At 39.8% G+C, this 15649-nt stretch overlaps 1 protein-coding gene across 1 annotated transcript; it reads right to left on the bottom strand.

The window, feature by feature from the left end:
• Positions 1-7291: 7291 nt before the first annotated feature.
• On the bottom strand, positions 7292-14925 carry LOC121966487 (ras-related protein Rap-2b). Its single transcript, XM_042516573.2, has 2 exons — positions 14028-14925; positions 7292-12997 (listed from the first exon to the last, which is right to left on the bottom strand). The coding sequence occupies exon 1, from the start codon at positions 14630-14632 to the stop codon at positions 14081-14083; it is 552 nt and encodes a 183-aa protein (XP_042372507.1). The 5' UTR covers positions 14633-14925; the 3' UTR covers positions 7292-12997; positions 14028-14080.
• Between the last annotated feature and the right edge of the window lie 724 nt (positions 14926-15649).

The raw sequence follows: 15649 nt of genomic DNA, 5'->3' as shown, positions 1-15649 counted from the left end.
GAAAAAGGCAACTTGGCAAGCGGCTCCAGCTGTTCTACTTTTCCATATTTTGACGTGATAAAGATGTTAATGGGAGCATGCATGGCTGCATGTAAACAGGAATATTGGTGGAGTATTCATTTTCATAAGCCATCTACATGGGAATATTGTCTTTTTGGAATAAGAGGAAAACAGGACTATTTTGTGCATGTAAACATACTCATTGCACCAACATACCAATGCAACATGTTCTCCAGTCAGTCACGCTTATGACTTGCAATTCAAATTTTCATAAGTCTGGTTAGTATACACTTTAACACTGTCAAGCAATAGGTTACTATAGTGCAGCAGGATCCAGAGCCCAGAGATGTGGGTCAGTAGACTGGAGATTCCCAGTGTCACAGGAGACTTCCTCTTCCACAGCTCCACACAGGATATGAGCAATTTCCTCAGAGCCTAGTCTCTCCAAAATTCCCAGAATTCAATTCAATGTGGAGGGTCATATCTGGGGCATCCGCTATGTCTTTACTACAACACATAATGACAGCTTCGTGTATGGACATTATGCTCTAACTATGTGAGGGCAATAAGCTACATGCCACCAGGTATAATTGCATATGTACACACTGTACTTTGTCAGCACAAACATGCCACAGTAGTTTCGGCGAAAATGAAAGAGACCAATATGTGACTCATTTCGCAATGACCCGGTGTGATGTGCTAACAGTGATTTGGCTGTAGAGGTATGAATGTTTGGTTCTGACTGCTGCATCGTCACGCTCACTTCCTGCTGCAGTGTGTTGTTGTGTGAGACAGATACTCCGGTATTCTGGGTGGGGCTGCTGTGTCATTTTACAAGGTAAACTAAGTGAACAGTCAGCTGCGCCACACACCAGTTTCTCCCTGCACGCTTCCTGTCGGGGCCATATTTGAAAAATGTTTCAGAAAGGTAAATAAACTTCCTCTGACACATTTGCTATTATTTGTAATAACTGTAGAAATAATAATAATGATAAACCATAAACGTATATATATATATATATATATATATATATATATATATATATATATATATATATATATACACACACACACACACAACAATCTACAAATCACATTTTTTACTTTTGTTTTTCAATTGTGGAACTAGAGTATTTTTTTTCTTTTTCTTACTTTTAAGGGCAAAGTTTGTCTGAATATTTAATGTACTGGCTGCTTGGAATGTGTTCACAAGAATACAAATCAGAAAACCTTGAGAAAAAAAAAAAATTGGCCACAATCCTGAAATAATACTACTTTTTCCATTTCCCTGGAATGTAAGGGTTTATTTCCTGGTTAGTTAGCAGACAAAATGTGAAAATGTGTTTTTCGGGCCCAGGCGCCAGCGGTAGCTGTGGCCAGAGGCATTATATTTTCAGGCTGTCCATCCCAATCTCATGAATGCTATATCTCAAGAACACCATAAGGGAATTTCTTCAAATATTCACTTTGACTCAATAATGCACTGATTAGAATTTGGTCGTCAAAGATTGAAGGTCAAAGGTCAATTTCAATCTGACCTCACGAAACATGTTTTTGAACATAACTCTATAATTAAAAAGATAAGTGTGCCAAAATTTCAAATGAAGTAGTGACATTTTATATCCAAAAGCTCAAAGGTCATCTTCACTGTGAAATCATAATGTTCTGCAAAAACACTTTTCATGGCCGTTATTTACCACCATAACTCAGCAACGGAGGGGGAGACTTTTGGTCAGATATTGAATTGGTGACACTTATCTTGAGTATCCACCTTGAAACTGTACTGATTGTATAGAGCTTCTGTGCTGGCGGGGGGGAAATTTGTGTGAAGCAACAACATTTTTACAGACATGGATGAAAACTGTGACTGCAACTTGACTGGAGGGATACAACTGTGAGAAAGTAATTCTAGTTTCATTTAAAGACAGCAAGATGACCTAACTTAAAACTGCAAAAATGAGAGCCTTTTTGTAGGCCAGCGGGTTTTTTACTGCTTGGATGAGATGATTTGTTGATTTTGGTTCTGTGATGGTTTTAAGAAAGTTATGAACATGACATTTTAACCATATGTTTGGATGAAAATGTGGGAGATATCCTTTCGAACTGTCCCTATATGAGGACAAAACGACAAGCCCATATAGCCTAAAAGCTCACATAAATATTGCAGTAAAGTGCTACGCACATACTTCTCGATATACATGAATACTTCAGCTCTTCTTTTTGTAGTTGATCTCTCCCACAAGGTTCTTTTTCAGCCCCCTGGTTGCTCAGGTTATAAAAGAGATGTTGCATAACTCTGCCTCGGGTGAAAAGTTTGATGATGAATCTGGACTCATAACTGGGGGAAGGAAGGCGGCAGACAGATAGAGACAGAAGAGGAGTAAATAACTAAATAAATGCACCTAAACATGGTATCTATCTAAATAACTTCTTCAGTTCTCACCCTACTAAGGAAACGCACAACCAGAACTGAAAAAGCACGATGTGACAAATTCCTAGAGATGCACAACAATCCAAATTGCTAGAAAGAGGTGGCGAGAATGACTAAATATAGCGTAATGATGACAACAGTCAGAAACTCAGTAGGAGGGGGGAAAAAGATGATGAAATGAGAAAAAGAAATTGGATTGCAAATGGGGGAGGAAGGTCACGGGTGTCACAGCATGTTAGTCAGAGTACTGACGTCGCCGTGGTGACAGGAGGGCAACACCAGAGTGGTGGGAGGCAGTCACATGACCCAGGATCAGGCCCCGGAGGATGCCACAAACATTCTTCTGACCACAGATCTACCAGATGGGGGGATGGAAAGGAAAGGAGGAAGATGAAGCTGATTGCAAGTTAAGCGTGAAAAAACTGAACTCTCAATGAAGCTGGAAGCAAAATAACAATGTAGTGAATGAAGATAAATATGTTTCTGAAGGCCAAGGTTCGGACCCCACTGACACCAAACATCCTGTCCAGTACACCCACCAGTAGCCAGCTGCACCAGCACTACAACAAAGGTCAAACTGTACCCATAGTTATAACTGTGTTTACTAGAAGGAGATTTTCACTTCACAAAAATAAAACTGCTTGCACATTAGACACTTGTTCTTTCACAAAGATTTAAGTATTCACACCCAGTAGCTGAAGGCTGTACCTGACGATGCTAATGTTCGCTTGCAAATATACGTTTAGACTGAAGAGTAACATCTGACCGAACAACATTTCACAGAATTAAAACGATGTACCTCAAATTACAAAATGTAAGGCCAGTAACATGAGACTAAGTTACACAAATAATGTTGGTAGATTAGCTCATTCAGATATATTTACCACTGATTTTAAACTGCATAAATGCAACCGAAAGTACTAACTATAAAGAATCTGCAGACAAGACTACCTGTTTCCCGCCGAAACTTTTATAAGACAGAGTTAGCTATATCACAGCATAATCTCATCCCTAACCATCATATTTTGCAACTTGGGCAGAAGCCCTTGCTTTACTAAAAGGATGCCACGGGTAACCTTTTGCTTTGCATTTTGATGCAGAAGGTGGTGAAGTTTAATCAACAAAACAACTTGAATATGGTTTGAAAAAGAATGTATTTGTCATAAAAAAAACACCTGACTTTAAATGACACAAACTCACTAGAGTGAAGGGGTTGGCAGTTAGGTGTGGGCAACAAAACCAATTGGTTACAGTTAGTAAAAGATTAAGGATGTTGCCAAAAAAAAAAAGGCTTAGAGTGGCACAAACGCAGCTGAAAAGGCAGCGGTGTGTTGCCACAAAACACCTGGCTTTGAGTGACACTAAGACATCCACTTGGACACGAGGATAAACTGACTAGATTTTAATGATCAATCAAAAAAATGTTACTGTGACCTTGTCATTCTTGTGAACAGAATATCTCAAGAACACCTTGAAGGAATTTCTTCAAATTTGGCACAAAAGTCCACTTAGACTCAATGAGCAATGAGCTGATTTGAATTTGGCTGTCAAAGGTCCTAAATGGACTGTCATGTTCTTTAAGCAATGACTGTTGCTCTAAGCTTCTTAAAACAGCCTGGGTGGGTTTACATTAGAGTTGGTGGAAAACCTGTTGCATCTGCTAAATGGTGCCCAAGCAGCGTATTTTTGCAGATTCTTTCTCCAGGCTGCGAGACGATGTAGCTGGATTTAGGATCATCTTCAGTTTCATTTCTACTTAAACCATGTTTAAGACAAATGACAATAAATCTACCTTGTACCTTGTATTTTCATTCCCTGGGAGTGAGACTAGGATTTTATTTTATTCAGTTATTGATGCAACAAGGACTTAATTGAATGGTGCTACAGATTAACAGATTGCTTGAGTCTTTACTAGCTTGATATTTCTTAATTTCTGAATGGAAAATCAGATTTAGCAAACCACTTGTTTGAAACAAGCTTCTAATTTTTTTAGGGACACAAACTCTGAAATTGATTTCTAAACAGTTGGTACAACTCGAACCAGATCAAGAGATGCTGTTTTGTTTCTAACTGTGCCCTGAGACGTCCTTGTGGTGGGGGTTGCAGCGGTAAGGTGGTGTGGGTATTATTACATCACAAAAATCTCTTAGGGCATTATCACAACCAATAGTTTCAAACTTCTAACTTTACACTTCTGTGGTTTGACCCAAACCTTCCAAAATCACACAAATAGCATGTTCAGGTCCAAATGACGTTTTTTTCCTCTTCTCTAAATGTGACCTAATGCATAACTTCAAAACGTCTAATGCAGACGTATGATCACACAGTGACACAAACAAGTTACCGAAGAAGTATTTAAGGCTGTTCACTTCTTGTAAGTCCTGTGGAAGAGAAACCAGCCTGTCGTTCAAGTGAGAAACCACACCCAAACCTCAGGAGCTACATCTAAAGCAGGCTGGAGAGCAACAGCCGCCAAGTGACTGACATAGTGCCTGACTCATTCAGACCAAAGGTAACACTACCAGAGATGTTATTGAGGATCTAAATACCCTATACATTAGAGACTTTATCAAGGCAGCACAAGATTTCAATTATATATTTAATCATACCTTCAGAAAAGATCAAATTGCACTCAGTCAGGCCTACACACACTTCATGACCTGATTTTTTCCCATAATAATTAAAACACTGATTGCAACTGAGCCCAATTACTAATCAGGTCCTTAAGCATTCCTCGTCCTCACTGACACCAGTGAACAAAAACTATTAATCCACACAGGGGACTATGCGAGTAACTAGTCCTGTCTGACTGGCTCATTTGGCCTAGTTTCCTTTTCAGATTGAGCTCTGGTGCAAACCGAGGCAACTGTGCTATGATTATCTAAAGATGGGTATAAAGAGCAGTTTGACTGCGTGCCCAGTGGGATCCGTCTTGTGACACAGTGGGGCCGTGTCTGGAGGCCTGTTTAGACAAACCCTGCACTCTCTCTTTTATCCTTTATCTAAGCTGCACTATCTCTACCCTTGTGTTTGTTGTAGCTTCTTTCCTCTTTCTGCCAAGACAACACAAGGAAAGCTGTGAAACAACAAGGGAAAGCAACTTCCAATCAGACACAAAGGGCAACTGCAAGGCCAAAGCCCTGAAATAAACCCTAAAGAACACACAAATACCACTCCCTGTCACATCCAGACTTTCTCCCCCGATCCATCCCTCTCTCAGTTCGGGCTAAAGACATGTCCAGACATTACAGTTGAAGGAATGACAGGAATGGGAGGAATTTCGGGGCATTCCCATCTCGGCTCTGAATGAGAAGGCCACTCCCTGTTTTATAGAGAGCTGAATGAAGAAACTAATGGATACCACTCATGACACTTCTTGCTCTCACCTGACCCTTGTTATGTTTACTTTGTCTAGTATACAATGAGACATACAAGTATACACTATCAAGCCAAAACACTGTAATACATTTAACTTTCTCCAGGAAATCCATATAAATGAAGATCTTTCACAGTCAATTTTATAACAAGACATCATGCTCCAAGGTGCAGTATGGCCAAAGATTATGATATGGTTGCATGGATGAAGTAATAACTGTGTGATAAGGAAACTGACCGGTCTAATCCAGGACACTGTTCCAGCAAGGGAACATCGTACAACCGAGGATATGAGTGATGCCTCTGCTGCTTGTGTCTGGACAAAGTCTCAGTGTTGGAATGCTGCAGGAATCTAAACTGTAGTGGGTTTAAACGTGGGTTAACTGCAATGTGTGTGTTTGTGTGTGTGTGTTCATGTGTGAGTGAAAGAGAAAAAAACAAAGCTCATTCAGCCCTCTACGGGAAGACAAACAAGGAGTGAATGGTTGTTCCTGTGTTGTTATGGTAATGCCCAACACAAATGACAGAGGCACAAACTATAAAATGAACAACGCTGATGCATATAAAAGGGAACCTATTGTTTCAAAGTTTTAAATAATAGGAGGTAAACTCAGGAAGAAGTAATTCCTGTAAACAAAAACCTCAGATTCACAACTGTTTTTTCTACTCTGGCTACAGTATGACATCATAGCGTGCCGGGTTTCTTTATATGGTCTTATGCTCCAAGCATGCTACTGCAAGTGTTTACATTACGTAGCCTACACTGCTACATAAAGCTACATGCTAACATCAGGAAAATATATCAGCTTGGTTGCAAATGTTGTTAATTTCTCCCCAATTTCAGATCAATCCTGCTACATATGTCTGGTTGTGTTTAGAAGCTTTCATCGAAGATAAACGGTAAACAGTGCCGCCATTCTCTGTTAAAGTAATTCCCCTGGCTGCAAGTATACCACGGTTTCCCACACATTAATTTATTTGTGGTGGCCAACCATGGTGAAAACATCTGCCACCACAAATGGATTTTTGATTTTTTGAGCTGGACTGTTCATTAGGAGCACTACTGGAATGTATATAATGTTTGGTTATTCATTGCACCACACTGTCTGTGTGCAGAGCATACTCTGGGCACAGATGAAGCAGTCATCGTACTGGGTCTAAAAGTTTACAGCAGCTGCTCCCCTCATGCATCTATCTAATTAGCTCTAACCAGATCGACGAATCAATGATCTACCCTCTGCCTCCTCAACCTGCTGCTGAGTAAAAAAGGAAAAAAAAAAACCTCATGACAAATTCCACCTGCACTGTGCTCATGGACCTGCAAAAACATCCATATATATTGCCACAACTAAATTCAAATTCTGTGGGAAAGTCCGTTAACTGCTAATGTACACGTAGCATGCTAACATCAGGTAATCGTGTAATTTTGGTTTCTTATGCTGTTAATTTCTTTCCAATTTTCAATCATATCCCTTGTAGAACATGTCCAGTTGTGATTGGAAGCTTTAATTGGTGATTTTTCACAGTAAAAAGTGCCACTATTCTGCATTACAGTCATTCCCCTGCTGTACTAACAGTGAAGAGACACTGAGATTCAGAAGACTTGGACACGCTGACCAATCAGAGCAGACTGAGCTTTTACGGGATGGCTTCTTAAAGAGACAGGCCCTAAAACTGAATTTCTCTGAGAGAGGCTGAATACAGATATTCCAGCACAGACAGTATGAGAAGAATAGTGTTTTTTCACCATTAAAGCATATAAACATGATCAAGTAGAAACCTTAAATACAAGTAAGAACCTGAAAATGATCATAATAGGTCCTTTTTGACTAAATGCAAGCACTTGCACATGCATTTTTTTGCTAAATCACACATCAAGGGATGCAATGTGTCAAAATAAATGAAATATGTCAAATGAAAGGCTGATAGAGTGAAATGGATCTCAGAGAGCACACTGCTTTAGACAGATACAGTACATAACAGGCACATCTGCCAAGAAAAAAAGGGCAAAAACCTCACTCTTGAACACAACAGAGCCTCAAAAATAGCATGATGATGCTAGAAGAGTATGAGAAGTCTGTAATTCAGCTAGGAGCCTATATAGTGATTAAATCCCATGTAAAAAATGCAAACACACACCACCCACTCTCACTGGCTGTCGAAACACTTCCTGTCAGAGCAACTGCTACGAACAGAAAAATAGAAACCCAGCACAGATCTGTGTAGCAAACAACACACTAAAACCCCATCTTAATCATTAAAAAAAAAAAATCAATATTTAGTTTATTGCCTCCAAGGAAGGGAAATAATTTAGCCAAAGCTGTTAAATCGGCCTCTACGATTCTCTTTACACTGCAGGAATTAGATTTAAAAGTAAAACCACACTTTCTGTCATGAGCAAAGAAAATATATGTTTAAGGCAACTGAGAGCAAGATGATCAAACAGAGCGACACCCTCCTCTCTTACAGTCACCATTCCAGCAGTGACTATACTCCCATAGGTCACGAGGCCACCCTGAGCAGCCATACCACATCCCAACCCCCCTTAACCATGGCAACCACATCACATGACCATCTCCCATGACCAACAACCACTGACACAGTCAGGCCATCTGTAAACCTGAACACAAGTGATTTCCTGTTGGCTACAAATGAAACCAACACATTTAAAAACACCCTGATTAAATTTGTTGACATAATATAAAAACACAGCAGTTCAAGTCTGACAAAATGTGACTGTGACATACTGAAACTCAGTAACTAAAAGGCTGACATCAATCAAACTCAAAACCACGCAAAGTCAACACTGGTGCTGAGTTGTGCAAGAGAAAATCTGTAGCAGGAAGTGAAACTTTCACCTTCTCACTCCTTAGAAAGAGATAGATAAAAAAGAAACAGGAACTCGACAGGCCCCTTTCTTTCCAAAGGGCAAATTCTTCTGCTATCAGATGTTTATACCACGGCAAGAGACAGAAGCGGTGCAGCAGTCGGAGATGGGGGGTGTACATTTACAGTATCTGGGGCATAGCTGTAACAACTTTTCCCTCTCATCCACCACCAGTTTAACTATATTATTTTAAAGCTCAACTTCTGCTTGGCTCATGTCTAATCACATAACCTGTATTGAAGCCTTGGAGGACACATGCTAATCAGCCTTGACTTTACACAGATAGCACTGCTGTGAACAAGCCATGTCTTGTGGTGGAAGTAAGAAAGATCTGAGACCTGCTATCAGCAATCACACAAACACAAAGCACCTCTGAATTAAAGCCACACAGCATGCACATGGTTTTCTGATCAAACATAGAACAAATCTGCAAATGCCAAGATTGTTGTAGTAGGGCGGGCAATAATTCACTTTTTTACCAGGGCTGTACCCTACTCACAATTATGTCTGTCGAATCAGACTTGGCAGTTCAATACGAATAATAAACTATTCTTTTTTTTTTCACATAAAAATAGGGCTCAGCAGGATGTTCAGTGTGACAGCGGCATACATGTAATACAGTAAACAAGCTAACACTGCTAACGACACATCACAAATGTGCAACAACATTTTTTGCCATCACTAGATATCAAACAAAAGCCAGAGACTGTATCGTATGAAGTTGCGATGAGTTGTAAATTCACAACTTCTTCACCTCAGGGTGCAATCTCTCTCTTCCTCCGTGCTGCTGCGTGCATTTACACAACTGCTTGTAACAAAAAGTAGCTTGACAGGCAAGAGCACTCACTCCGCAGCAAAATCAGGCGATCAAAACATCCCCGGAAAAATACTGCATAGCACACTGACTAGCAAAAAAAAAAAAACCCAAAACCCGACTGCTCAGCTTGAAGCAATCTTAGTTGACTGAGAGGTTTCAAACTGATGCTTCGAATCTGACTTCCAAGGGGCAGCCCTACTTTTCTAATCAACATATAAATAAGTATTGTGATGACAAAGATGGCTAAAACATATTGAATTATCATTTAGTAAATTCTCATGTTTGAATTAATGATTGACAGAAAACTATACATTTTTTTAACATAATTTGTTATTCACATGTGAGGCATTTGTTCAAATAGAATACATAGCAGCAGCACATTTAATGCTTACTGCAATTTGCATACACTCAATTATTTTTACTTTTTTATTTGGCATACATTTACTAAAGTATCATAAAAAGTCCTTATTAATGTCACAATATTTATTTCAGCCATAATGCCCAGCTTCAATGTCCACCGCTGTGCGACTGCACCTGTTGGATGCAATATTCCCACTGAACTGCCCCCTCACACAACCCTGTACCCTGACCTCCCCATGCCCCTCGGTCACGTGGTGTTGGCAAAGCCAAAGAATACATATGATAGCATTGCTTACACTGGCTATCAGACCTACACTGTCCAGTCTGTGCACGACAGTGACAGGCAGACACATATGCTCAGACTCATAAGACACATACAGTACATACCATAACACAACACATACACAGTGCAGCTTGAAGAGCAGCACAGAAAGACTGGACTCTATGTGAAGTCTTGTGTTTGTTTAATCCCCCACCACCACCTACACCTACACCCCCCCAAAGCCATACTGCGGTCGACCAGCCAGCCGGAGCAAGGTAATCCCTGTAGGTAAACATAAGCGGAGCAGGGCCTGCTCAGTCATACCGGCCTCTCCACATTACACCAGCACACCCACACACACTGCACCGAGGCTGAAGCCCTGGGCTAAAACACTGCTACACCCACACAGTTAAAAGAGACATTTCTCTGGAGCTGTGTAGCCTGGCTTCATCTATTAAAGCATGAGGAGTAGATGGAGGTGTTTGTATTTTGATCCCATTTTGTTAGTAAGGTTCATCAAAGAGGCATGAATGATAAATGTCCTCGGGTACCTTACGATTATCTACACACGAATTCCTGCTGCTCTGATAGCCTGACAATGACCATGCTTAGATTCCCAGTGTCATGTAAACGCAGCAACGCACAGCAGAGGTGAGTTACTCATCTCTTTTTCAGACTAGTCATAGCATGAACAAATATTGGTCTAGTTTCTTTCTGGTTTGAGTTTGCGTCTGTATTACGGTATCACGGTGGTTTCAGCATTAACCACATGTAAAGACTTTTTTTTTTTAAAAAAATGCATGGTTAGGCAGAGGTAGAAAAATAAAACTTGATTTTTGGGGCAAAATTGCTTTCATATTACATCCAACATCACATGCAATTGAGCTTGCATTAAGGTGCAGAGTACTTTTTTTAAAAATAAAACACATTGCATTTCCTTTTGAGCTCGAATTTCCTGTTAGCTTGAACTATCCTCAACCATCAGACGTCTGACCACGTTTTGGGGGAAGTCATGTTAACTGTAAATTATGCAACAACTGAACTGTTACATTTTTGCCTACTGTATTGCTGTGGGTATTTGGACTAATCCAGCTATTTATGTGCATTCAAACATATTAAGCTGGTGTTTAAACCCTTAAAACCTACAGACTTTTCACAAAAGCATGGAAAAAAAGACAATGAGTAACTTGACAAGAAACAATCCAAAAACTAGCAAGGCAATAAAAATTAAGATAGACAAAAGAATGAAAAGTAAAAGAAAAAATAATAAATTACCAAAAAAAGGGCAAAAAAATATATATATATAAACAACAATAATATATATTTTTTCTGTAACCTACATTTACACACATTATAATAATAATAATAGTTTCTTAATACTTTTCTCTTATTCTTTTATCATTTTCTAATGATTCTCTCTTTTTTGGAGCTAATTTTCTTGTAGCCTTTTATACTTTTTTTGGTAATTTGCATGACATTTCATACCAAATTACTGATTGCCTTTTTTCAATGTGTTCGAAACCAATTTGCTCACGTTTCAAAGGTTCAAATGCTAGTGAAAGGTATCTGAATGCATCACGAGAAAACTAAGGTTGAACCAGGTTTCATAGGGTTAAGTTATGATAAACTCTTGTCCACACTGCTCTGAACTTTGTTTAGGATCGGCAAAATGGCAATTAGCCATTGAGGTAACAGGTTGAAACATGTCAACAAAGAGAAAAGCCAGCCTGGTTTCTTTTTTTAAAAATGCAATTTGTATTAAAAGTCTTTTTTTTTTTTTTTTTAAAACAGACAGCCCATTGTTAAAAGGCTGGCCTGAAATTAAACTTACAATCAGGTTAGATTTGTCAACGGTACATCATCACATTTCCTGTTAAAAACAACAAAATAAACAGAAACAGAATTTGATTTAAGTGGCCTGGAAGGTAAGCATTTGGTGTTGTTATCATGTCTAGGGAGTTTCCAGTACCTGTGCATTTCAAGATATAGGTTTGGCCAGACTAAGCAGACATTGCAAAATGAACACCTTAGACTTCAAAAAGGCCAACGTAAAACATACAGAAAACTGCCATTCCATGAACAAAAAGCCTATTGTAGTTTCTTTTCAGCCTCTGCCCCTACGAGATTATCCAGAAGAACAGTTCACTGAATTGTGGATTGCCATGTTGAAGGGTTCTTTTGGTGATACATGTAGGTTGGCACTAAATCTGAACAGCTGATTTGTTTTGGAAAGGCACTCGACACAAGGGCGATCAGGTCACCGTCCCTGTGTCACTTCAGTTAAGGTCCTCTCGCGCAGTGAAGAGGAGATGAAGAAAAAAAGTGGCACTCATCACGTTTACTCCACCAGCAGATAAGTGGTGTCAATTTCTTTTGACTTTGGGAAAAAAAAAAAAAAAAATAGGATTTGGAGTGTTGTGGAGCATTGCTCCAAAAATGGGTTAGGTAGAGATATCCCCAAAATCTTTACCCGCCCCAGACTGTGCAGTTTATTTAACAAAATATACTCTATCTCTCTGTCTTCTTATACAGAAATATCCATTTATGTGTGTCTCTAAGTGTTGCCCTCCATATCTTTTCCATTGGGGTTTAGTTCCAGTTGTGAGTACAGTTGGAACTGGTGAGGGGGGGGGTGTTGCTGAAACTCTGGATCTGACACTGTGTTGACATCAATGGTGGACACTGATCGTGCAGCAAAGATACTCCAACCCAGCAGAATTCCTGAAGAGTGGACCCCTCCCTCTGAGTCTCAGTTGCTCCCCTCCTCCTCCTCTCGTCCCCCTGCAGCATTCCTCCCTGTATTTTCCTCCAAGGCCAGGGTGAGACATGAAGAAGAGCTCAACAGTACACACTTGCTGCAACACACTGCCACAAACAAGACATAAGAAGAGTTGTGAATGAACTACAACAACCTCTGACAAGAAAATAAACTGGTTTTAGGGCTGGGATTGGTTCATCAACTTACTGAGCCTTTAATGTAGGCCAAACAAGAACACTGGAATCTCCCGACTCCTGTTAACCTCATTCTGGAAAATACCATTTGAGCAGTTGTTGAACAACTCTGTAGGTGTACAGATTAGGGCGTCTGCAGGTATCAGACACTTCAATTTAATGCTTTTAAAGACCTTTTCAAGATCATTTTCACAAATTTAAGACAGATACTTGGACAAATAATAATTTTCTTATTAAAGCATTATAGGTGAGTAAATGTAAATTCATTTGTTTTCATATGTGGTCCTGTGTAGGTTTTGTGTAGGAATATGGTTATTAGAGTTAAGTTAATCTACATTTTGCCAACAGATGCTTGCAAGTAAAAAGTAAAAAAATACATTTGGTGGTATGTAAGAAATGTAGACTTTTATGCAGAGGAGCTGGACTCATTTTGAGAAAATGAAATCATATTATGGAAAACTGAAATAAGATTTAATGTTTGTGGTAAGTAAGGGCTAACAAATTTGAATTTACAACTCAGTTATGACTTTAAAGGCCTAATATTTACATAATTGAATGCAAGACATTTTAAGACTATTTAGGGACCTGACACTTACTTTGTAAGCATAATTAAGTCAGCCACAGCTTGCTCCTCCAGTTCTGCAAATGAGTCAGACACTTCCCAAATTTGCTTGGCAAAACAATAGACTACAAGTGTCCTACTGTACCAGCGGAAACCAACACTGAGTTTTGCTGTCAATCAAGTAAACACACTAGCGCTAATCTTAAAAATGAAGCCAAGTTGGGCATACATCCGGTGTATTGCTGATCACTACTCTATACTTAATATGGACATGTGCTGAGAAAGGATTTCAAGAACATGTTTATAATAAGCACAAGGGTTAATAAACTTAACATCACTAATGTCAGCTTTATAGTTTCAGTGTATGTTGTCTCAACTCACCATTGCAAACTTAAAACCGAGCAAAGAATAAAACTTTATGGTCGTCCTTTTTCTTAAAGAATGACACAAGACGAGCAGCACTGGTCGTCGCCATTTGGTGTTGAGGCATAGTTCATCTGTCGGACAATCTCTGCAAACAGTTCGTCCACCGAGGTTTTATTTTTGGCTGAAGTTTCCATGAACGGGCAGTTCCAGTCGTCCGCCAGTGCCTTCCCCTCACCGGACGAGACCTCCCTTTCCCCCTCCAGGTCCACTTTGTTTCCAACCAGAATCATCGGCACTCTCTCGTACCTTTTCACCCGAATGATCTGATCCCGCATCGGTTTGATATCCTGGAAGCTCTGCTGGTTCACCAAGCTGTAGACCAGGATGAAACCCTGCCCGTTTTTTATGTACAGGTCTCGCATGGAGGCAAACTGCTCGGTCCCCGCCGTGTCCAGGATCTCCAGGACGGACGGAGAGGAGTCAACCTCGATCTCCTTCCTGTAGAAATCCTCTATCGTGGGGTCGTACTTCTCTATGAAGGATCCCGTCACGAACTGGACGGTTAACGCGGATTTACCGACCCCTCCGGACCCGAGAACCACTACTTTGTACTCTCTCATGGTTCCCCAAACACTCCTGCTTCCTCTCCGCTGTGAGCCCGCTAGCCGCCCTCCCTGCTGGGTTTCAAACACTCACCGTTGCGCCTCCGCCGGCAGTTCTTTAAGGGCTCCGGTCGGTGGATACGGGGCGTGGCCGTCAATTATCGGCGTTCAGGGGGTAGATACGGTTGTTTCCGACCCACGCTCAGCATTTGTATTGTGGCATGTTGAGTTCCCGACGACAGCCCGACCGGTTCTTGAGCGAGCTTCCCCCGTTTTCGTTCAAGTAGCCACCGTACGCCCGTTGCTCTCTTTAGTAGCGTCAAGTCAAACGTAACGGCAACATCTCATTTCCGGCGTGAGCCTTCAAAATAAAAACGTTAAGGCCACCCGTCCCCACAAATTTATTTCAATCACGACTTCAGTACTTCTTCGGTTAATTAACATTTTTTCTAAAACGCCTGTTCATTAGAATATTTTTGTCTCTTATTATTACATTAATGTGTTTTTTTTAATTGAATACAAGATCAATACAAGAATGCATACAGGTAGCCACATAGAAGTACAAAACAAATGAAACAATAGGCTACATAAATAACGAAATAAAAATACATAAAATGAAAAGGAAAAAAAAAAGCAAGCAAAAAATTACATTCACATTTCATAATGCTAGGTTACATTATATTATGGTCATTTAATAACTTAAATGTCTTAATATCTTGTGCAGAAAAGTTGGTTTAGTATCTGAGCATTAAAAAAAAAAAGTTGTATGACATCCTACAATCTGTTATTTCCAATCTTATCATACCTTAAGTACAATTAACTAATACCTAGGCTATTACAACATTTATCTTTCTGGGTGTCAATATATTGGGAAAAAAAGTGAAAGATACTTTTTTTTTCCAGCCAACAAAAATCAAATTAATAATCAATGTTCAACTTCAATCATTTCAGAACAAGTTTTAAGCCTACTGGACATTCTGTGTAATATCTTAACAGATACTTCCTTCATCTTGCTTTTTATACAGAACTTATCAG

The sequence above is a fragment of the Plectropomus leopardus genome, chromosome 6, assembly GCF_026936395.1.
Source record: "Plectropomus leopardus strain MGB_pleo_1.0 chromosome 6, ASM2693639v1, whole genome shotgun sequence".
Lineage (NCBI taxonomy): Eukaryota > Metazoa > Chordata > Actinopteri > Perciformes > Serranidae > Plectropomus > Plectropomus leopardus.
The sequence above is the reverse complement of the archived record's forward strand: the minus strand, read 5'-3'. Positions and strand labels throughout refer to the sequence as shown.

Bases quoted from the DNA above. Each gene is read 5' to 3' on its own strand.
- LOC121966487 (XM_042516573.2), bottom strand. From the start codon at position 14,632: ATGAGAGAGTACAAAGTAGTGGTTCTCGGGTCCGGAGGGGTCGGTAAA.